The sequence below is a fragment of the Ursus americanus genome, chromosome 25 (genome assembly GCF_024610735.1).
Source record: "Ursus americanus isolate L20-20 chromosome 25, mUrsAme1.1.p, whole genome shotgun sequence".
In the NCBI taxonomy this organism is placed as follows: domain Eukaryota; kingdom Metazoa; phylum Chordata; class Mammalia; order Carnivora; family Ursidae; genus Ursus; species Ursus americanus.
Window position 1 is genome coordinate 28,860,426 of NC_142151.1, and position 23,994 is coordinate 28,884,419.

Genomic DNA, 23,994 nt, shown 5'->3' on the forward strand with positions numbered 1-23,994 from the left:
TATATTTTTTTTCTTCCCCTCCCCTCAGGGCAGGAGTCATTTTGGGGTGGTGCTGGCCCCTGTTGGGTCTGCTTTCATACTACCAAGCTTGTGGCACTACTTTGGATGGACTTCTGAGTGTAGGTTGGAGGAGTGGGTGCACTTGTTAGCCAAGCTAGGTGGGAAGTGTTCACGTTCTGCGGGTTCCTGCAGGGGTGCATGTTATCTAGCCCAGGGACCAGGGGAGAGAAATAGTGCCTGCCCGCTCTTTTGTTCTTGGAGAAATCTCCTAAAGATCCCTGCCCCTCCAGCACACATCCTGAGATTAGTAAATATACCTTCCTGTACACCCTGGGCATTTGTTAAACTGCTGCTTCTATGCCATATCTCAGTGGAGTTCTTTGCTATGCTCTTTAAGGCTGGGGACTCCGTTTCCTCTCACCCTCTTGCTCTCTGAGCTGAGTCTGCTGATTTTTCAAGTTCCCAATGTTGAGCCCCACTGACTATAAAAACTTACAAAGTCCCTCTGGTTTTCAAAGGCAAATGTTATGGGGATTAGTCTTCCCATTGCAGGTCCCCCATGCCTGGGGTGCCCGGTACGGGGTCTGCTAGTCTCCTCTATCCATGCCTGAGGTGTCCCGCTTTCCCGTGATCAGTTTTGAGGGACAGTTTGGTTTCCAACTGCATCTTGCCCTTCCTACCTCTTTGAAGTGGCCTCTTCTCTACATGTGCAGTGGAGAGTCTGTTCTGCCAGTCTTTGAGTTGTTTTCTCATTTACACTGATGTGGGTTTTATCTAGGTGTAGTCACGCAAGTAGGTGAGCTAAGGATCTTTCTACACTGCCATCTTCCCTGGCAGTCCCCATTCCACTCGACTTAGCCTATCATCAGATTAGGAGAAGTCAGTCAGAAAATGGCTCTCTTTCCAGCACCATTTTTATTTTCCTTCAAGGTTCTGATGTGGCTTTAATGACCTTTGCTTTTTCAGGGCTTCTGTCTTTCTCATTGGGACACCGTTGTTTCAGATAGGTTCCAGCCCCCACTCACTGCCCACTGTAGCTGCTCCTGAGGAGCCCTTCTTACCCTCCCAAGCCAAGAGCAACCTTGCTCCATCTTCCCCCCAAATCAGGAAAACATATGGATTTTTGTCACCTGCTTTAAGCACCTCCACATTTCAGAAAACATTTCACACAGAGGGGTTCAGAATCCTGGGAATCAGTCCGTGTTTTATTTTACAGTACATTCATATAAGTTCCTGCATTTCCAAGGTAACCAGATCACATTCAGGTTAGCACTGCTGGTAACAAAATTATACAACTACCCTGGCTTCAAAAACAAGATAGGATGATACACATTAACATCTCTTTCCCTTTAATACTGCAGAAGACAATACCTCACAAAAATAAAATCACATGCCTTTTACAATCCAGTGTGAAGGCATATTATTTATGTTAAAATAAACCATTTTGGACATGGGGAGAATAAGAAGAGTTTCAAAGCTTAAGATAACTAAAATGTCCCCCAGTGCCATCTTTCTCTTCTGCCAGCTGGCACATTCAACATCAATGCCTTGGGAAGAGGGACAGAGGAAAGTGAGGGATCATTTAACTCTGAAACTCATGGCTTCTTAGGCTACTTCTGTAAAAACTATTTAAATAACCTAAACTTCTAAAAAGAGTTAATATTAACAAGGGATGGCAATATAGGAAGCACCTGGAGAAAATTCCTCCAGTCACTAAGGGGAAATATAAGCTGCAGACATTTCACAAAAATGGAAAACTGTATCGTATCCAGTAATACATTAGGTTTTGAAAATACACTTTCACTTTACTGTATGAAAACACTATGATCCATGTTTTAGTCTTGAATTTGTTCAGAAAAAGAGCCAGAACCTCCATCTGCAATATTTCCTATAGGTATCATTACCATCTAAGAGTGCAGCTGACCAACATCCCAACCTGTGAAAAATATAACAAGCTGAACTTAGCTATAGTAAAGGCTAGAATGAATTAGGTAGGGGGAAATTCAGATGTGTGAGAAATAGAAGTTAAATTCATTTGGGTCCTTATCCTAGATAAAAAATTTTGTTAGAAAATGTTTTGGACCCAGGTCCAACATAGCTGGAATGATATGTTGTTGAAAATGCAAGCCCCCATCCAGAAAGACCACGTGCTTATATAGCACCCTTCTCATAAGAGTTCAATGTGCTTTAGTATAATTATCAATTCATTACATAATTAAGTACATGATTCAGAATATACTCTCGGTCTCTTATTGTTAATTCCAGTGACTAAAGAGCTCCTGCCACTTGCTGTCAAGAAACTTTTGAGTCTGGAACTTACCAGGTTATAAATGAAATTTATACTCCTATTTGCTGGCTCCAAAAGAAATACCACCTCTTTCAGGGCTCAAAAATATGATGGAAGAGAGAATAAGACACTTATTAGGAAAGCCACAAAACATCTGATGAAAAACCAGAGCCAGTGCATATCTTACAACCCCTGAAGACAGCCCCCAGCAACAGGGTGAGCGAGGGGAGCAGGGATGTTTTTGAAACCAGCGTGACTTGTAGCTAACTGCCTAACAGTAAATTCACATAGTAAAACGCAGAATAAGTCAACATATAGCCAAGGTTACATTGTATCTAGAAATATGTTTTATGCTTTAAAAAAAATTGCAATGCACTCCAAAAAAATTTTCAGATAATTCATGTACAACAGAAGGCACTGTTATCCGCATAAATCCATTGATTCTGCATGGCAAAAACCTGAGACGTGCATTTCAATTCAATCCTCTAAAACCACCTTGGTCATTCATCCTTTGGAGAATATGATTTGTCCTTTTCAGTCCACTGATTTTGTTTTCCTTGAATTTCATACATTACAGTAGCTGCGTGGAATATATATTTCGTGGGGGAGAAAGGTCAAAGGGGAAGCGGGAGTGGATAGAAGTGCTGCCTGAAGCCAGAGCGAACTGGCACAGCAGGAGGGGGCCGAAGAGCAGCCCACTCTTCTCCTCCCCTTGAGCTTCCCAGTCCCCTGGTGAAGTAAAGTGTAGCGATGACATTTGGTAGGCTGACGTTCCCTCTTTCAGTTGTTGCTGGGCACAGTCCCAAAGTTAAATGCGGAGAGGACTCCTTTGTTTTCAAACGTGAAGCCTCCCTGTTGTTCAATCTTCTTCTTTGCCTCTAGCATTTGCCAAGAGAAGGGGGGAGGGAAGAAGAGTAAGGTGACAAAGTTGGAAACAACCTCAAATGAGCTAGATTTCTTTATGCTTAGCATTGTGAAGGCATGAGACTCACAGTATTAGTTATTCTGTCCAACTGAGCGTTAGCCTTTTTTTGATTTAATTCTAGTGTAGTTAACAACATACGGTGTTATGTTAGTTCGGGTGTATAACAGTGATTCAACACTTCCATATATTACTCAGTGTTCATCATGGTAAGTGTACCCTTAAACCCTTTCACCTACTTCCCCCGTTCTCCCACCCACCTCCCCTCTAGTAACTAACCGTCTGTTTGTTCTCTATAGTTAAGAGTCAGTTTTTTGGTTTGTCTCTTTTTCCCCTTTGTTCATTCGTTTTGTTTCTTAAATTCCACATAGGAGTGAAATCATATGGTATTTGTCTTTATCTGACTGGCTTATTTTGCTTAGCATTATACTGTCTAGATCCATCCTTACTGTTAAAATGACAGGATTTCATTCTTATTTATAGCTGAATAATATTCCATTGTGTGTATATATATATACACACACACCATCTTTGGCTATTACAAATAATGCTGCAATAACATAGGGACACATGTATCTCTTCAAATTAGTGTTTTTGTGTTCTTTGAGTAAATGCCCAGTAGTGCAATTACTGGGTCACATGGTAGCTCTATTGTTAACTTTCCGAGGAACCTCCATGCTGTTTTCCACAGTGGCCGCACCAATTTGCATTTCCATCAACAGTGTACAAGGGTTCCTTTTTCTCCACATCCTCACCAACACTTGTTTCTTGTGTTGTTGATTTTCACCAGTCTGACAGGTGTGACAGGATAGTTCATTGTGGTTTTGCATTTCTCTGATGAGTGATGTTGAGCACATTTTCACGTGTCTGCTGGCCATCTGTATGTCTATCCATGTCTTCTGCCCATTTTTTAATTGGATTGGTTTTTTGGATGTTAATAAGTTCTTTATATATTTTAGATACTAACCCCTTATTAGATTGTCATTTGCAAGTCTCTTCTTCCATTCCATATGCTGTCTTTTAGCTTTGTTGGTTGTTTCCTTTACTGTGCAGAAGCTTTTCAATATGATATAGTCCCGCAACAGTTTATTTTGGTGTTGTCTCCCTTACCTCAGGAGACCTATCTAGAAAGATGTTGTTATGGCTGATGTCATACAAATTACTGCCTATGCTCTCTTCTAGCAGTTTATGGTTCCAGATCTCACATTTATATCCTTAATCCATTTTGAGGTTATTTTTGTGTATGGTATAAGAAAGTGGTCCAGTTTTCCCAAAACCATTGTTGAAGAGACCCTTTTCCATTGCGTATTCTTGCCTCCTGTGTCTTATGTTAATTATCATATAATTGTGGGTTTATTTCTGGGTTCTGTATTCTGTTCCACTGATCTGTGTGTCTATTTTTGTGCCAGTACCATACTGTTTTAATTACTACAGCTTTGTAGTATACCTTGAAATATGGAATTGCAATACCTCTAGTTTTTTTCTTCTTTTTCAAGACTGCTTTGACTATTTGGAGTCTTTTGTGGTTCCATACAAATTTTAAGATTGTTTGTTCTAGCTCTGTGAAAAATGCTCATGATATTTTGATAGTGATTGCATTAAGTCTGTAGATTGCTTTAGGTAGTATGGACATTTTAACAATAATTCTTCCAATCTATGAGCATGGCATATCTCTCCATTTGTTTATGTCATCTTCAATTTCTTTCATTAATCTTTTATACTTTTCTTTTTTTTTAAAAAAAAAGATTTTATTTATTTGACAGAGAGAGAGACAGCCAGCGAGAGAGGGAACACAAGCAGGGGGAGTGGGAGAGGAAGAAGCAGGCTCATAGCGGAGGAGCCTGATGTGGGGCTCGATCCCAGAATGCCAGGATCACGCCCTGAGCCAAAGGCAGACGCTTAACCACTGTGCCACCCAGGCACCCCTAATCTTTTATACTTTTCAATGTACATGTCTTTTACCTCCTTGGTTAAGTTTATTTCTAGATATTTTATTCTTTTTGGTGCAGTTGTAAATGGGATTGTTTTCTTAATTTCTCTTGCTGCTACTTCATTATTGGTGTGTACAAACGCAGTGGTTTTCTGTACGTTGATTTTATATCCTGTGACCTCACTGAATTCATTTATCAGTTCTAGCAGTTTTTTGATGGAGTCTTTAGAGTTTTCCACAGATACAGTCTCATGTCATCTGCAAATAATGGAACTTTTACTGCCTCCTCACCAATTTGGAGGCCTTTTCTTCCTTTTTCTTGCATGATTGCTGTGGCTAGAACTTCCAGTACTATGTTGAATAAAAGCGTGGAAATTCTTTTCTTGTTGCTGACCTTACGGGAAAAGCTCTCAGTTTTTCACCATTGAGGATGATGTTAGCTGTGGGTTTTTCATATATAGTCTTTATTATGTTGAGCTCTGTTCCACCTGCAACAACTTTGTTGAGGGTTATTATCATGAATGGATGTTGTACTTTGTCAAATGCTTTTTCTGTATCTATTGAGATGATCATATGGTTTTTGTCCTCTTACTGATATAAGGTATGACACTGATTGGTTTATGAATACTAAACCAGTCTTGCATTCTAGGAATAAATCCACTTGATTGTGGTAAATGATTTTTTTAACATACTGTTGCATTTAGTGTGCTAATACTTCATTGAGGATTTTTCCATTTATGTTCATCAGATATATTGGCCTTATAGCTCTTTTTTGGTGTCTTTATTTCATTTTGGTATCAGAGTAATGTTGGCCTCATAGAACAAATTTGGAAGTTTTTCTTCCTCTTCTATTTTTTGGAAAAGTTTAAGAACAGGTATTAACTCTTCTTTAAATGTTTGGTTAAAATTCACCTGTGAAGCCATCTGGTCCTGGACTGTTGTTTGTTGGGAGTCTTTTGATTACTGATTCAATTTCATTGTTGATAATTAGTCTGTTCAAATATTCTATTTCTTGCTGGTTCAGTTTTGGGAGATTGTTTCTAGGAATTTATCCATTTCTTCTAGGTTGTCCAATTTGTTGGCATATAATTTTTTGTATGGTCCTTTGTATTTCTTACAATCCTTTGTATTTCTGTGGTTTTGGTTGTAATTTCTCCTCTTCCATTTATGATTTTGTTTGAGTCCCCTCTCTTTCTCTCTCTCTCTCTCGGAATCTGGCTAAAGGTTTATCAATTTTGTTGATCTTTCAGAACCAGCTCCTGATTTCATTGATCTGTTCTATTTTTTAGTTTCTATATCATTCATTTCTGGTCTAATCATTATTTCCTTCGTTGTGCTGTTTCAGGGATTTGTTGTTCTTTTTCTTGCTCCCTCAGGTGTAAGTTAGGTTGTCTAAGATTTTTCTTGATTCTTGAGGTAGGCCTGTATTGCTGCTATAAACTTCCTTCTTAGAATGGCTTTTGTTGCTCCCAACGATCTTGGGCCATTGGCTTTCATTTTCATTTGTCTCCATGTATCTTTTTTTATTTCTTCTTTGGGTCAACCAAGAAATCATTCATTGTTTACTAGCACGTCATTTAATCTTCATGTATTTGTGCTCTTTCCAGGTTTTTTCTTGTGGTTGATTTCTACTTTCGTAGTGTTGTGTTCAGAAAAGATGCATGGTATGACTTCTTTTTGAATTTAAGACTTGCTTTGTGGCCTAACAAACATGTGATGTATTATAGAGAATGTTCCATATGCACACTGCTGTTTTAGGATGGAATATTCCAAATATATCTGTTCGATCCATCTGATCCAATGTGTCCTTTAAGGCCACTATTTCCTTCTTGATTTTCTTTTGATCCATCCATTGATGTAAGTGGGGTGTCAAAGTCCCCTATTATTGTATTCCTGTTGATTACTTTCTTTGTTCATTAATAGCTGCTTTATATATTTGGGACCTCTCATGGTGGGTACATAAATATTTAAAATTGTTATGTCATCTTGGATTGTTCCCTTTATGTAGGGTCTTCTTTATCTCTTGTAACAGTGTTTGTTTTAAGGTCTATTTTGTCCAATATAAGTAATGCTATGCTGCCTTTATTTTCACTTCGATTTTCATAATTGTTTTTCTGTCCCTTCACTTTCAGTCTCCATGTGTCTTTAGGGTGTGAAATGAGTCTCTTCTACACAGCATATATATGGGTCTTGTTTTTTTATCCATTCCGTCACCCTTTGTCTTTTGATTGGAGAATTTAGTCCATTTGCAGTCATAGTAGTTATTTATAGCTATGTATTTACTGGCATTTTGTAACTTGATTTTTTCGTTTTTGAAGTTCTTCTCCATTCCTTTCTTCCCTTGCTCTCCTCTCCCCATAAGTTGGCTTTCTTCAGTGATATACTTGGATTTCTTTGTCTTTATATTTTTATGTCTATTAGTTTTTGATTTGTGGTTACCATTAGGTTTGTACACAACATCTACTTCATATAGCAATCTTTATTAAGTTGATGGTCACCTAAGTTTGAACCTATTCTTGACAACTGTCCCCCCTATATTTTAGGTATATGGTTTCATACTTCATATCCTTTCATTTTGTGAGTCCCTTGACTGGTTTTTAAAGATATACTTATTTTCACTTCTTTTGTGCTTCCTACTTTACTTATTCATGGTTTTTGTTTTCCACTAACATTTCTTGTAGTGCTGGTTTAGTGGTCCTGAATTCTTTTAAATTTTGTTTGTCTGGAAATGCTTTATCTCCTTCTATTCTGAATAATAGCCTTACCAGATAGAGTATTTTTGGTTGTAGATATTTTCCTTCAGGCATCTTGAATACATCTTACCACTCCTGTCTGGCCTGCAAAGTTTCTGCTGAAAAAATCCACTGCTAGGCTTGTACATAACTTTCTTTTCTCTTGCTGCTTTTCTTTTCTCTATCACCACTTTTTGCCATTTTAATTATTATGTGTCTTGGAATGGACCTCCTTTGGTTGATTTTGTTTGGGGATGTCTGTACCTCCTGGATCTGCATTTCTATTTCCTTCTCCAGATTAAGGAAATTTTCAGCTATTATTTCTTCAAATAAATTTTCTGCCCCCTTTTCTTTCTCCTTCTCCCGGGATCCTTATAATGCAAATGTTATTATGCCTGATGGGGTCACTGAGTTCCCTAAGTCTATTTTCTTTTTTTTTTAAAGATTTTATTTATTTATTCGACAGAGATAGAGACAGCCAGCGAGAGAGGGAGCACAAGCAGGGGGAGTGGGAGAGGAAGAAGCAGGCTCATAGCAGAGGAGCTTGATGTGGGGCTCGATCCCATAATGCCGGGATCACGCCCTGAGCTGAAGGCAGACACTCAACCGCTGTGCCACCCAGGCGCCCCCCTAAGTCTATTTTCATGTTGCATAATTTGTTTTCCCTCATCTGCTCAGCTTGATTACTTTCAATTACTCTGTCCTTCAGGTTGCTAATCCATTCTGCTTCCCCTAGTCCACTATTTGTTCCATATAGTGTATTTTTAATTTCAGTTATCAAGTTCTTCATCTCTGGTGCTTTTTCAATGTTTTCTCTTTGTTAAAGTTCTCACTGAAATCCTCCACTGTTTTCTCAAGTCCAGTATCAGGCATACTACTTATCTCTGTTTTGCTTAGGTGTTTTGCTATCATTTTGTCCTTCTCTTTCATTTGGGACATATTCCTGTCTCTTCATTTGGTCTAACTTTTTGTGTTTGTGTTAGGAAATTCAGCTACATATCTTGTCTTGAAAGTAATGGGTGGAGCATGCAGTTTTAACAAGGTGGCGCGGGTCCTCTGCCAGAGATGCGTCTCCGTCTCTGAGACCAGCACAATCTGCATGGCACGCACAGGCAGGGTGCACGGTTTTAACAAGACTGGCCGCCACTGCTGGGACTGAGACCCCACAATGTGCACAGCGGAGAAAGACAGTGTTGGCAAGGTTTGCACCGGTCTTCTAGAGAAGGGCACCCACAGCACCAGGCCTGAGCAGGCCCGGCTGAAAAGGGTGGTGCATAGTGTGAGCAAGCTAGGTAGTGAATGCCAGCTCTAGGCCGGCTCCTGCAGGTATCTGAGTGTTCAGGCTGGGGGCGGGGGTGAAGAAAGGGAGATGGCACCCACCAGCAACTTTGTTCCTGGTGCAGTCTTCCAGTAATCACACTCTGAGATTAGTAAATAATTCTCCCTCCTGTATGCCCCAGGCATTTTTCAAAGTGCTGCCTCTATGCTGTATCTCTGTAGGCTGCTTGTGCTGTGAGGGTGGAAACTCAGTTTTCTATAGCCCTCAAGGCTCTCCTGGAACTGAACCTGCTTTTTAAAGTGCCCAGCTCTAAGTCACACTGGTTGTAAGAACTCATGAAATTCAGCCCCTCTGGTTTTCAAAGACAGATGTTATGGGGATTCACCTTTCCATGCAGGATCACAGTATGATAGTCTGTTTCTCTCCCTTCTCCACGCCTGCAGGTCCCTCCCGCCAGTGGACAGACCTGTGCACCGTTTTGCTCCCCACTGCATCTTCGCCCTTCCTATTCTCTTTGATGTGGACTCTTCTCTACATTTCGTTGTGGAGTTTGTTCCGCCAGTCTCTGAGTCATTCTCTGGGTTATTTACCCTGATGCAAGTGTTATCTGTGAGACGATGTGAGCTTAGGGTCCTCCTACTCTGCCAACTGAGTCCCTGAGCATTAACCTTTAACAGGGCTATGTGAGTAAGTAGATATATTTGCTATCACAGAAAAACTGCTAAAAAACTACCTCCCCTGGGGCGCCTGGGTGGCACAGCGGTTAAACGTCTGCCTTCAGCTCAGGGCGTGATCCCGGTGTTCTGGGATCGAGCCCCACATCGGGCTCCTCCGCTGGGAGCCTGCTTCTTTCTCTCCCACTCCCCCTGCTTGTGTTCCCTCTCTCACTGGCTGTCTCTCTCTCTGTCAAATAAATAAATAAAGTCTTTAAAAAAAAAAAAAAAAAAAAACGACCTCCCCTATCTCAACTTCCAGTAAAAATAAGCAAAATGAAAACAAGTCTCAAAGTTGTGTTTGTTTTCATAGTTCCATAGTCTACTGCTGGAAGTGTGCCCACAATTCTATCAGGGGGACTGACATAGACTGTGTGGGGTGAAAACTGAAGTCCATGTGAAGCACTTAGGCTCTAAACCCCAGGTGCCTGTTCCATGAGGTTTTCCGCTACAATATTTTTGTAATTACAAAATCTTTTCCATTGGTTTTCTAGGAGTGACCATAGTAATGTCTGCATAAAATAATTTCTCCGGGTCAAAAAAACTGAAAATCAACAAGAATCACCAACACATAAAGCCCAGCAAAAAGAAATGAAGAGTGTTTCATTTCCAGGAAAACAAGCTCCTTGCAAGAGCTCATGAAGTGCCTTTAGTCTATCTGGGGTAAGATGTGTGACCCACATCTTACCCCAGATCTAAATGGGTGACCCAACTGATTAACTCTCCCTCAGCAAGACTCGCCCCCCCTTTATGTCTTAACTTGGGCTCTAAGATACAGGGTGAGTGCATGAGTCACAACACCACTAAAAGACACGCAGTAATGCACAGCATTGTGCAGAGCTAAGGTATCACAAGGGATTAAAAAAATTTTTTTTAAATCATACAATAATTCATTATTATCTAGAAAGGTTGGCCTCTAACGATTTTTAAGTCTTTAAGTGCCCCAGGACTCATTACTAAGGCTGACTACTGGCACGCAACTGCACGCGCTCCAGGCTGGAAAGCAGGCGGCTGACCTGCGACTGTCCTCCGGTGCTCGGCCAGGGTGTACACCTCCTGCAGCGCCCGCCTCTGGTCCTCGCTGAGCGGGGCGGTGAGCAGCTGGTACCAGGCAGCGTCCCGGGTCTGCACCGCTATTGCGGGGGGGCGGGGGGAGAGAAAAAGGTAAGAGTCTGGTGACAAGATAATAAGAGTATGATGATGAAATGACTGCAGACAGGAAGAGACAGAGTACAAAACCCTAACCAACACCAGGTGGGGAAACTTACTCCAGCAAAGGATTATTTCCGGGTACCCACGCCGTGTGCAACCACGTGGGACGATCAGAGGGCGGCTAAGACGGTGCAAATCTCTGCTTTGCCCAGTTCTCTTCCTCCTGAGGTTTTACTAGCCATGCTCCCTACAGTCCAGATCTCGGCAAACACCTCTGCTCCAATGCGGCCATCCTCCCCCAGATTCTCACAGCAGCTGCAACATCACTCCCACCCCAAGAACTCCAATGGCTGCTTCAGGCAAAACCATCCCCTGAGCCTCCCAGGTTTTTCCACGTGGACAGCTCACCACAAACTCAACACAACTAACACCAAATTTAACATCTAAACCAATTTTGGGCAGATCCCAAAACAACTTAAGACAGACTTCAGAGAAAACATCTGCAGATTTCGGGAGTAATGACATACTTAGCAGAGCTTGTGTAAAAAACTGATATTCATCCACACTGTTGTCAAGGTCCAGTGGGGTGCTGAAGCCCTCCAGGGCGGTTTCTTCCAGTACTTCTTCATCCCAGTCATCCTCCTCCTCTTCCTCCTCTTCACCTCTTCCGTTATTTGACTGCATGGCTTGAGCGGTTACGTTTGTCTCCTCTTCATCACTTGAAATCTCCTCTGTGAATTCATTAATTATTTAAGAGGAATGAAAACACAAAAGGACAAAACATTCTGGAAATGGAAAAACTACCACCTATTTTTACATGAAGTTCTAAAAATAAACCTTTATCGTAGTTTGCTAAATTGAAAATGACTTTATCGGGGCGCCTGGGTGGCACAGCGGTTAAGCGTCTGCCTTCGGCTCAGGGCGTGATCCCGGTGTTCTGGGATCGAGCCCCACATCAGGCTCCTCCGCTATGAGCCTGCTTCTTCCTCTCCCACTCCCCCTGCTTGTGTTCCCTCTCTCGCTGGCTGTCTCTCTCTCTGTCGAATAAATAAATAAAATCTTAAAAAAAAAAAAAAAGAAAAGAAAATGACTTTATCCTCCTCACTAAAAACAACTTCCAAGTAACCCTAAATCTAAAGTCCGCTGGACATGACTACTGTTTTGCTATGGCTGCCTCATACTCTTTAATGCAAAAATGTTATTTCGTCACAGAGTCCCAGACACCTGTACAGCCAGTGCACATGTTTTAAATAACAATGACCTCGCACTGAGAATCTGGTCTCTTAACAGTTACCTAAGTTGATTATGAACTGCTCAGAAGTGTTCAAATGAGGAGATCATTTCTGCTAATAGAAACAAAAATATAGAAATAAAGAAAAATTAGCTACATGTGGGTTGAAAAGTTGAGAGCTGAACTGTATATCATCATGGATTCTGTTTTCAGTGCTGATCTGTTTTGAGAGGTTAGGCCAGTACTGTAAACAACCACAAGACAGTCTGCAGCACAAAATCAACCTAAGAGGGAAAAACCTAGAGTAAACCCCAACTAGGAAATATTATTCCAAAGATAGTTCTGTAAAACATAGCACACTGAAGCAGCTGAGTGAAACTGCGAAGCGGTTTTAGGGGTAAGGCAAGAAACCACAGTTTTGATCACGTACATACATATATATATAACAAAGGTATAGTTACAAAGACAGCAAAAAATACCTTCCTAATTAATCATTCTATACTTCAGTGGAAATTCAACAGGAAAATCTGGGCAAGTACTAGAAAATTTTTTCTCTAGTCATGTTAGTTATAAACCAACAGTTTACAAAACAAAAAATTAGAGAACATTATATAACATTCTGAAAAGAATTCTGTAATTGTTGGCCTATACTTAGCAAAAAAAACCAAAACCCTCCTAATAAGCATTACTGCAAAACTTCTACGTGGTATTCAGAAAAACAAATTAAGGGCGCCCGGGTTGCTCAGTTGGTTAAACATCCGACTCTTGATTTCAGTTCCGGTCATGACCTCTGGGTCGAGAGATTGAGCCCCGCATCAGGCTCCAGGCTGGGGAACGAAGCCTGCTCAGGACTTTCCCTCTGCCTCTGCCCCTCCCCTCAGCACACACACAAGCACGCTCTCTCATAAATTTTATTTTGAGAGAGGGAAAGAAAGAAAACCAAATTAGATCAGATGCTGTGCTCTGCGTTAGGGTTAGGGAAGGGTACCATTCCTTGTACGTGAACAAACCAGGATGATGCCAGTTAAGTCTAAAAGGTTTTAAATCTACACTTGCTGAAATCATAGAATTTAGCATCAAAAATAGAGATATAGCTTTTCCATGATAAGTTCTGATTTTTCTCATTTAAAGAAATGCCTGTTTTTAACCAGAAGAGGAAGAACTCCATTTGGAGTTGGATAATGTTACTTCCTGGGCCCAAGTAAGTAGTTTTTTGCAGTATCCTTGACTCTAACAATCTTATTCTGACTCTCATTAAGCAAATAACCTTCCTTTGTGTACTTTATTCTAAATTTATTAATACATTAACTGTAAGTATCTCCCAAATACAGTTTCTGATTAGGAACCATTAAAAAAAATACCAGGCACTCTCTCTTAATCTGCTATAGTGACACTTCGGCTAATTTAATTCATGCTGCTGACTCCATTGACACTGTTGGCACAAATAAGAAAATGAAATAACTGGTTGCTAACTTATCAAAACCATGTGATTCTGTTATAAATGTATTTGTATTTCCCAGGGTGTAACAACATTCATTAAGTTCAATAATTATTTAAATGTCAAAAAATAAATCTAAATTTAATCACATGATATGTAACAGAATATTTGTTAAATGTGCAATAATAAGCCAAAGAATGTAACTCTGTTTAATGACTCCAAATAGACTAAAATTTTTTAAAAACGCATGCCCAAATCAAACTCAATTCTAGCACTCATTGCAATTAGAAGACTTTACCGTTTTCTTCCATATCAGCCTTCTCTGCTTTTGAGCGATCTTCACGGTTTACCAGTTGTCTGGTAGCACAGACCTGCTTCAGGCCAAGGAAAAGGAAAAGAATTGAGGGCACAATCTGTCCCACTACAGCATCTACTGCAGGAGGTCGATTTTGCAGTTCCAAAAGGATACTCAGTCCTATTATACACATCTTCCGGTCATGATGCCTACAAATTACAAAGAAAAAAAAATGTGTTCACGAGAAGTGAAGACAGTTGAGGAAAATACAAGAAAAAAATAGCCAAGGTATATTTTAGGGTTTATTCAATAGAATTATACAGAAGTATTCCCCATTTTGTACCATATGAAATCCTACATAAAATCGGTTTTGTAAACCAATTATTATCATCAAAGAGCTAAAGAAGTCTGCAATGTGGTGAATCTTGCTATAATATCAATTTATGATTGACGTGAATGCTATATCTAGGCCTTGTTCTTGGCATAACAAGTTCTATTAAAGCAAGACTACATGAAATTCCTAGCCAATGGGAAAAAAGGAAAAATTCAGACTCTGTCTTCCGCATTAGATTGGTCTACAAGGTTTCCTAGCACATACCCTGTACACTAGCTCCAGGTGTCAAAAGCTACTCAGAAACTCAGCATATAATAAGCTGAGCTTGACAACTCTAACTAAATCCATTAATTGTTCTCTGCTTTAACATAGGATAAGGAAAATTTGATTCTGAAGGAAAAAAGTTTGACCAATATATATTATATACATTTTTCTGTTTCTTCTAAGTTGTTTAAATATATTAAGAATGGAAAGACTACTATATTTGGTTTAACACTCCCAGTAAGCCATCGTCAGAGCTGAAATTCTAGCATAACACAGTCGGGAATAGGTGTCCAGTCACTGGAGGAGGCCATGTACCTACTACTTGGCATCTCGCTTTTCCTAAGTTCAGAAACTAGAAGAGCACTTCATGTAAAGTCAAACTCTTCCACCGGGGCATTGCCTAGGCTACAACGAACAATCCTTCTTTCTGATCTCATATTTGAGAACACGCTCCCCTGAGAGCTGCAGGGTTCAATATCCTGGGACAATAACTCTTTACCAAACTGGCATTCGCCTTAGAAACCTGACCCCATTTAGAATGTTTTTGCCTGTAGACACTTAAGGGTCATGGAACCGGCTGGGCACTTAATTCTTGTTGCCTAGAGATACAATGATAGCACCTAAGTCAAAAACAAGTAGGGACAGGCTATACCTACTTTTCAGAGACTGCATTCTTTCCACTAGATTATACTACGAAACACATTAATTCTCTAAAAATTAAATATTGTTAGCAATATGCTAAATATCATTCTTAAAAACGAAAATTATCTTTCTATATGCTATTTATATACTTCGAAAAGTCAACTTCCCAGAAACAGAAATGTAGAGTAAAATCCAAAAGACCCATACCCAAGAAAACAATCTGTATCATTCATCCACTGATTTATAAACTGTACAGTTATAGGTCCAGGGTTGTGAGGCAACTGAATTTGTTCTAAAGTGTGGAGCAGCAAGTCAGGGCTGTAGTACAAGGCAGCAATCGCAACCTGAAGACACATGGTACGGAGCTCACTAGTTTTGACTCCTCGGGTTAACCTCTCCAAAACAAGCTGAACAAAGAGTGGAATGCACTAGAGGAAAAAATGAAAAGGAGAGTCAACCATACCCATAGAAACCAGATACAGTGTCATCAATAAATAAGATACACTTAATGATAATTAAACCTTTGCTGATTTAGAGTTATTCGCCAAGTTCATATTCTCATAAAACCCAGAGATTAAATGGCCAAAAAGAGGTCCGAGAGCAGCAGTGTGAGGAAGTCTCCTTCCTTTCTGAGTGCAGATTACAGTTAGTTGAAAATTGTTCCACGAGAGTCCACACACAAATGACGGCAATAATCCGAGTGTAGACTCAGCCATTTCCACATTCAAGGTAAAATGACTAGGTTGGAATTTTTCTTTGTTAAATCAAATTGAATGGGACTGAAAATAATCATGATATGACCAGAATTTCTCCTGAGAAAGAAAATTCCTAAGTCAGTCACAAGATGTAATGTAGAGCATGGTTACGAAAGCTGTATTGCATATCTGGCAGTTGCTAAGTAGATATTAAAAGGTCTTACCACAAGTAAAAAAATTATAACTATGTATGGTGTATGGTAACTAGATTTACTGTGATCATTTCACAACATACATATATATATATATATATATATCAAATCATTGTTATATACCTGAAACTAACAAGCTACTGGTCAATAACTCAAAAACAAAATTCCTGTTAGTAAAAGACTGAAGAAAAAATGGTGAACTTCGCACATGAAAATGAAGGCACCTGACTCCAATTCTACAGTATTGATGAACTACTTTCATTAGAAGTATTTCCTATTGGGGCGCCTGGGTGGCTCAGTCGTTAAGCGTCTGCCTTCGGCTCAGGGCATGATCCCGGCATTATGGGATCGAGCCCCACATCAGGCTCCTCTGCTGGAAGCCTGCTTCTTCCTCTCCCACTCCCCCTGCTTGTGTTCCCTCTCTCGCTGGCTGTCTCTATCTCTGTCAAAATAAATAAATAAAATCTTTAAAAAAAAAAAAAAAAGAAGTATTTCCTATTTTCACCAAAAAGGATGGGCTGAAATGATCTGTGTAAAACAAAATTCTGAGGTCTTAACACAAGCTCATTTTAAAAATCAAGGCTTCAGGGGAGGATTAGAGGACTAGGAAGAGCGCAGAGGAACTTGAGGGGCAAAGACACTCTGTATGTTACTGGAATGGTAGATACGTGCCATGATACAACTGTCCAAACTCATAAAATGTACAACACCAAGAGCGACCCCTAGAGTAAACTGTGGGCTCTGGGTGAAATGATACGTTACCAGTGTAGGCACATCAACTGTAACCACGGTGCCACCCTAGCGCATACCTTGGTAAGAGAGGACACTGTGCATGTGTGGGGCAGGGGTATATGGGGAATCTCTGTCTGCTCAATTCTGTGAACCTGTAACTGCTCTAAAAAATAGCCTATTAAAAAATAAAGTTTTGTCTGAGGGTTGCTGGAAGGGAGGTGGGTGGGGGGACGGGGTAACTGGGTGATGGATATTAAGGAGGGCACTGGGTGTAATGAGCACTGGGTATTACATGCAAGTGATGAAGCACTAAGTTCTACCTCTGAAACTAATAATACTGTAAATGTGAACTAACTTGAATTTAAATAAAATTTTTGAAAAGAAAAACTAAAAAATAAAGTTTTGTGTAGAAATTTGAATTAAATGTAATATGTTTTGTAGTCCGAACTATAAATATATTAGGAGCAGAATACCAGCCTTCTTTAGGGGGATATATAAAATTAAAATACATAACTACACGTGGTACTTTTATATTTTTGTTTGTTTGTTTGTTTTAAAGATTTTATTTATTTGACAGAGACACGGCGAGAGAGGGAACACAAGCAGGGGGAGTGGAGGAGGGAGAAGCAGGCTTCCCACTGAGCAGGGAGCCCGACCTGGGGCTTGATCCTAGGACCCTGGGATCATGACCTGAGCCAAAGGCAGCCACTTAACGACTGAGCCACCCAGGTGCCCCCACATGGTACTTTTAAGATTGAGATTTTATAAAGGAGATGACTAGTTTGATGCTTGATTAATTCTACTGATGGGGCGCCTGCCTTCAGCTCAGGTCACGATCCTAGGGTCCTGGGACCAAGCCCTGCATCGGGCTCCCTGTCTGCTTCTCCCTCTCTCCTTCTCCCTCTGCTTGTGCACACACTCTCTCTCTCTCAAATAAATAAAATCTTAAAAAAAAAAAAAGACCTACTGATTTCTTCTCAAATTCTGATAGAGAGCATTCAGGTATCACAACACATGTAGGATATAGGCTACGTTAAAAAATATTACCGTGGAAGGAAGGGGAACGTTCTTCACAGTAGGAACGCAAACTGGCGCAGCCACTGTGGAAAACACTATGGACGTTCCTCAAAAAGTTAAAAATAGAACTACCCTGTGATCCAGTAATCGAACTACTGGGTTTTTACCCCAAAAGTACAAAAACACAACTTCAAAGGGATACATGCACCCCTATGTTTATAGCACCATCATTTACAACAGCCAAATTATAGAAGCAGCCCAAGTGTCCTTCAACAGATGAATGGATAAAGAAGATACGGTATCTACAACAGATATTATTCAGCTATAAAAAAGAATGAAATCTTGCCATTAGCAATGACGTGGATGGAGGCAGAGTATATTATGCTAAGTGAAAAAAGTCAGAGAAAGATATACCATATGATTTCACTCATATAGGGAAATTAAGAAACAAAACAAGCAAAGGAAAAAAAAAGAGAGGCAAACCAAGAAAGACTCTTAACGACAGAAAACAATCGGATGGTTACCAGAGGGGAGGTGGCTGAGGGGATGGGTGAAACAGGTGATGGGGCTGAAGGAGGGCGCTTGCTGTGATGAGCGTAGGGTGATGTGTGGAAATGCTGAACCACTATATTGTACACCTGAAACTGCTAGTGCACTGTATGTTAATCACACTGGAATTAAAGTTAAAAATAAAAAATTAAAAATTTTTAAAAATTATTACTACAGTTAATTATTGTGAATCAATGAAGCCACAAGAAAATGTAAGCTAAGCTTGAAAAGCTCTTCTTGAGATGAATAATAAAGTTTCATTTTGACAAATATTTATTATTACATACAAGGCCATTAAGAATACAAAGAGACTTTGAGGTTTTAAAACAAAACTAAAATTATCCCTTTACATTAAAACAAAATCAGTTCTGGGGACAGATGGTGCAGAATATTTCTAGATACTACTATGGGGTGATCTTCAGGATGGATCTATGATTATGCGAAGAAAGCAAGATAGGAAAAAATATGTATAGTATACTACTGCTTAAGGTGAGGAAAGAAAAAAGTGAGGAAAGAATGGATACACCTATTTGCTTACTTTTTAAAATGAAAGGATGAACTAAAAACTGGGGGTGGGGGAGAAGGGAAAAGAAAGTAAGGGTGGAGGGAAAGGGATGGAAGCTAGACATCCCTGAATATACCTCGTTTTGTAGATGAGACTTTAGAATTACATATACAGTATATACTTAGAAAAAAATTTAAGGCATCCCTAAAAGTTAAAATAAAATGAAATAAATGAACAAACAAACAGGGATTATTTTAAAGGACTTTAAAATTTATGATTTGACTATATTCTGGCTACATATACCCCTAGCATATGGATATACCCTGGAGATAAAAAGAGCCGCTACAAAATCTTAAACGGTTAATAGTAATCGCATGTTGGTGATAATCTGGTGTAATTACTCTGACACTATATATACATACTAGTGGGACAGAACACATGAGTACTTACGAGGAGAACCAGGATGTTTGGTACGGCAGATATACGTTCAGATCACTTAGGTTAAGTAAAAATAATGCAGTCCTGAATTTGAATTAGAAATGTGTGTACTAATGATAGGTAAATCTTAAAATGATACGATATGTATTTGTTGGCTCTCTTGTGGAAATAATGACCAAACTCAATAACAATGAATATCCCTTGTGCTTGTAGGCTTGAAATACCATTTCCCGGCATAGGGCATGAAATGGACAAGACGAACCTGGAATATCTAGTCATACCAGACAGCAAGGAAACTACCAACACTATGAGGATCAGGTCAAAAGCACTCATATGATAAACTCAAGAAGTTCCCACTGGCCAAAGCTGAAACAACTTTGTATACCTGAGATATACTGAAACACATCAAACAAATTTGAATCTTTACATTCATAATAATATTTTAAAAAACAAAAAAAGCAAAACACCTCATTTGGTCATCTTTGGAGAATGTTAGGAAACAAACTTGCATCTTGAATCATAGTAAATAAACGGACTGACTCAAACTGTTCCTCAGAGTAACCTCGTAATAGATTAAAAAAACCTTTCTCTTCATAGAAATATTTCAGCTAATACATGAAAAAGGAATGACGGAATAATCACCACCAACAGCACTAACATCCTAAGATGAGAGACAACCGGACATTCTGTGCCTCCTAGTAGAAATACAAACCACCATCTATGACGTATTCTTGCCGAAAGAATAACTAATGAATCTAACAAATCTCTATACCTAACTCCCAAGTGACAGGAAATACAGAGGAATGTAGTTCCAAGTGATACAGTCCTTCAGCTCTGCTAGGGTGCACCACCGCTGTAACCTCCCTGACATTAAAGGTTCCCTAGGAACCCTAACTTTCTGACAAAAATTCTTGAATAACAATTTTCCAATCCTTCTGCAAACCAGTTTTAGGAGTAGAAACCCACTATATTACACTACAAATTTTTACTTGTGAACTTCAAATGAGTCCATTGAACTAAGAGCTATTCTTTTTCTTCTTTTTTTTAGTTTCAGGTACAGAATTTAATGATTCAACACTTACATACAACGCCCAGTGCTCATCACGAGTGCATTACTTAACCCCCATCACCCATTTAATCCATCCCCCCATCCACCTCCCCTCTGGTAACCATTAGTTTGTTCTCTATAGTTAAGAGTCTGTTTCTTGGTTAGCCTCTCTTATTTTGCACCCCCCCCACCGTGTTAGTTTTTGTCTCTTAAATTCCACATATGAGTGAAATCATGTGGTATTTGTCTTTGACTTATTTTGCTTAGCATAATACTCTCTAGCTCCATCGATGTCATTACAAATGGACAGATTGCAATCACTCTTTTTTACGGCTGAGTGATATTCCACTGTATAAATACCATATCTTCTTTATCCATTCACCAGTTGATGGACATTTGGGCTCTTTCCATAATTTGGCTATTGTTAATACTGCTATAAACACTGGAGTGCACGTATCCCTTCAAATTAGTATTTTTGTATTCTTTGTGTAAATACCTAGAAGTGCAATTGCTGGATCATAGAGTAGTTGATTTTAATAAAAGCAATTCTTTCACTCAACTCTTTATTACATATTAGACTCCTCCATACTGAAATTTTAACTTTTTCTACTTTCTACAACCCTTCCTGTTTTACTGAGAAGATAAAGCTATTGGACTTAAGCTTCCACACCCCTTCTTTCTACCTCAAGACATCTTTTTATCAGCATTATCCAAACAGCACTTTCACAACAATTAATAGATTTTCCTTGCGTTTGGAAAACAAAAACATCCCAGAGTTAAATTAATTTGGAATACACAGATACTAACACCCTCTTAGACACATTTTCAGATAAAGGCACTAGAAGTCAGGCAATAATGAAATCTGTTGAATTTCGTTTTACCCAGTATTTCCGAGGCTTATCTGACCACTGAATACTTTTTGTAATGAACACCTACTAACACCATTAGATGGTCACAGTTTAAGCAGTATCACTCTATTCCTATCTACTGGTATCCACACTTTTTGTATCTGTTGAAAGTCAGCTTTATAACTTTCCAACGTAAACCTGTGCCCTTGGGCTTTCTCCTGCCCTCCTCATCTAACAACTTGTTTTTTTCAGGTGTTTTCAGTACAATGTTTGCTATGGTCCCCACTGTAAATCTTGTTCTAGTCTTCTATTCCCAATGCTATTAGCCTAGAGCAGAACCAGTACCCTCAGACTTCAATTAGCTAGTAGCCTCCTCGCTTGTCTTCATAGCCCAGTGTAGGCAGAAGACCTGTTTAGATTAAGGATACTGCCAGCAGACTCATCATTCTAAGTGCCTATCTTTGATCATGTCATTTCTCTGCTCAGTGGATTCTCTGTTCAATTATTTATGGCAAGGGTTGGTAAACTTTTTGTAAATATTTAGTAATACTTTCACAACTTTGGGGCGCCTGGGTAGCTCAGTCAGTTAAGCAACCAACTCTTGATTTTGGTTCAGGTCATGATCTCAGAGTAATGAGATGGAGCTCTACGTTGGGATACACCCTGGGTGTGGAGCCTGCTTGAGATTCTCTCTCTCTCCCTCTCCCTCTGCCCCTCCTCCTACTCATGCTTTCTCTTGCTCTCAAAAATTAGTAAATAAACAAATATTTTTTTAAATTTCTTAGTAATATTTTCAATTTTGTAGGCTACATACAATCTCTGTTGCATACTTTTTTAAACATACCTTCAAAAATGTAAAAACCATTCTTCATTCCTAGGCCATACACACAGGTCACAGGCTGGATTTGGCCCACAGGCCATAGCTTGCCCACTTCTGGCTTACAGGAGAGATTCCAAACTCTTTGGCGTGGATTTATTCTATACCTTTCTGGCATTATTAGATCCTACTGCTCAAAACTTTCCAAAAGCCAGTCAACAGAACTAAACCCTTCTCTACTCCCTTCTCTTCTCAATCAAGTCCTGTGCTTTACCACCTCCTTGTTTTGTCATCCCTAAAACACTGCTCATCGAAGGAGAAAATGAGCCTTCAAAAATATGTGTAAAACTTTATCAATACAAAAAGAAAGCTGGAGGGTCACTCTCAAAAATAATGGAGAATTTGGTGGTAAGCAAATAAGAGGAGGCTGGTGGCTCCTCCTAATTAAAATAAGAAGACAAACCCAAGCTAGCAGTTCACATGGGAAAAGCAAGGCAAGAGGTGATCAGGAAGAACCCTCCCGGGGTCAGAACTCAGACACAGACTCCGAAAACTTCAAAACAGCCATTCTAAATGTTTAAAGAATAAAGGAAACCATTTTTAAAGTTACAGTAAGCTATGATGACCATGTCTCATCAAATATAAAATATCTATTAGGGCATACAAATTATAAAAAGAATCAAATGGAAATTCTAGAGTTTAAAAGTACTATGGGGGGCACCTGGCTGGCTTAGCCAGTAGGGCATGCAACTCTTGATCTCAGGGTCTTGAGTTCAAGCCCCATGTTGGATACAGAGCCCACCTTAAGAAAAAAAAAAAAAAAAGTACTATAAACAAAATGAAAAATTCACTACAGAGACTCAACAATAGATCTGAACTGCAGAAGAGAGAATCAGCAAACCTAAAGACAGACTGAAAAAGAGTAACAATCCAAAGACCAGAGAAAAGAAAGAATAAAGAAAAATGATCAGAGCCTCAAAGACATGTGGAGCACCAGTAAGCACACTAACATATGTGTAACAGGAGCATCAGAAGGAGAGAAGGAAGAGAAAGAAGAAAAAATATTTGAAGAACTAATGGCTGGAAACTTTCCAAATGTGACAAAAATACACATCCAAGAAAGTCAACAAATTCCAAGTAAGATAAATACAGAGACATTTCATAGTAAAAATGGTAAAAGACAAAGAGAAAATGTTGACAGCAGCATAAGAAAAAACATACATCATTGCCAAGTACAAGGGAATGCTAATAAGATTAACAACTGTTAAACAACAGAGACCAGAAGGATGGTATATTCAAACTGCTGAAAGAAAAAAACTGTCAACCAAGAATTCAGTAAAAACTGTCTTTCAAAATTGAAAATAAAATAGAAACATTCTCAGAAAACAAAAACAGATTTCACTGTTAGCGGACCTACCTTATAAAAAATACTAAAGGAAGTTCAAGCTGAAAGCAAGTGACCCAGAAGGCAGTTCAAAGACAAAGACAAAGACACACACACACACACACTCACACACACGTATGCATACATACACAAGCTCCACTAAAGGTAATTATGTAATTTTCAAAAATAGAAAAACACTATTTCTTTGACTTTCTTAACTGTTTTAAAAAAAACAATTGCAACTTTAAAAAAAAGAAAAAACAGCTGCATAAAACATCTTAAAATTGTATTGTTGAGACTATAAAATATAGAAATATATTCAACAATAACAATACAAAGGAGACAGGAGCAAGGTCGTACTGGAGGAAGCAATGACACCAGACAGCAACTCCAACCCAAAGGAACAAACAAAAAGAACTGAGAAATGGTAAAAAGGTTAGTATGACAAACTCTATAAATATATACTTGCTTGCCTTTCTTAGCTTCAACACATAAAATTACAAAAAAATAATTATAAACTGTGTATTACT

At 39.2% G+C, this 23,994-nt stretch overlaps 1 protein-coding gene across 3 annotated transcripts in view; it reads right to left on the reverse strand.

Moving 5' to 3' along the window:
* Nucleotides 1–1,177: 1,177 nt before the first annotated feature.
* IPO8 (importin 8) overlaps nt 1,178–23,994 on the reverse strand; it is a 71,252-nt gene continuing 48,435 nt past the window's right edge. For all 3 annotated transcript variants that reach the window (XM_087855737.1, XM_045811769.2, XM_087855738.1), the window contains 5 exons: nt 15,427–15,647; nt 13,983–14,188; nt 11,543–11,746; nt 10,880–10,996; nt 1,178–3,165 (listed from right to left, as the gene is read on the reverse strand). In XM_087855737.1, coding sequence (XP_087711863.1) covers nt 3,068–3,165; nt 10,880–10,996; nt 11,543–11,746; nt 13,983–14,188; nt 15,427–15,647 — 846 coding nt within the window. In that variant the 3' untranslated portion in view covers nt 1,178–3,067. The remainder of the gene's footprint in view (nt 3,166–10,879; nt 10,997–11,542; nt 11,747–13,982; nt 14,189–15,426; nt 15,648–23,994) is intronic.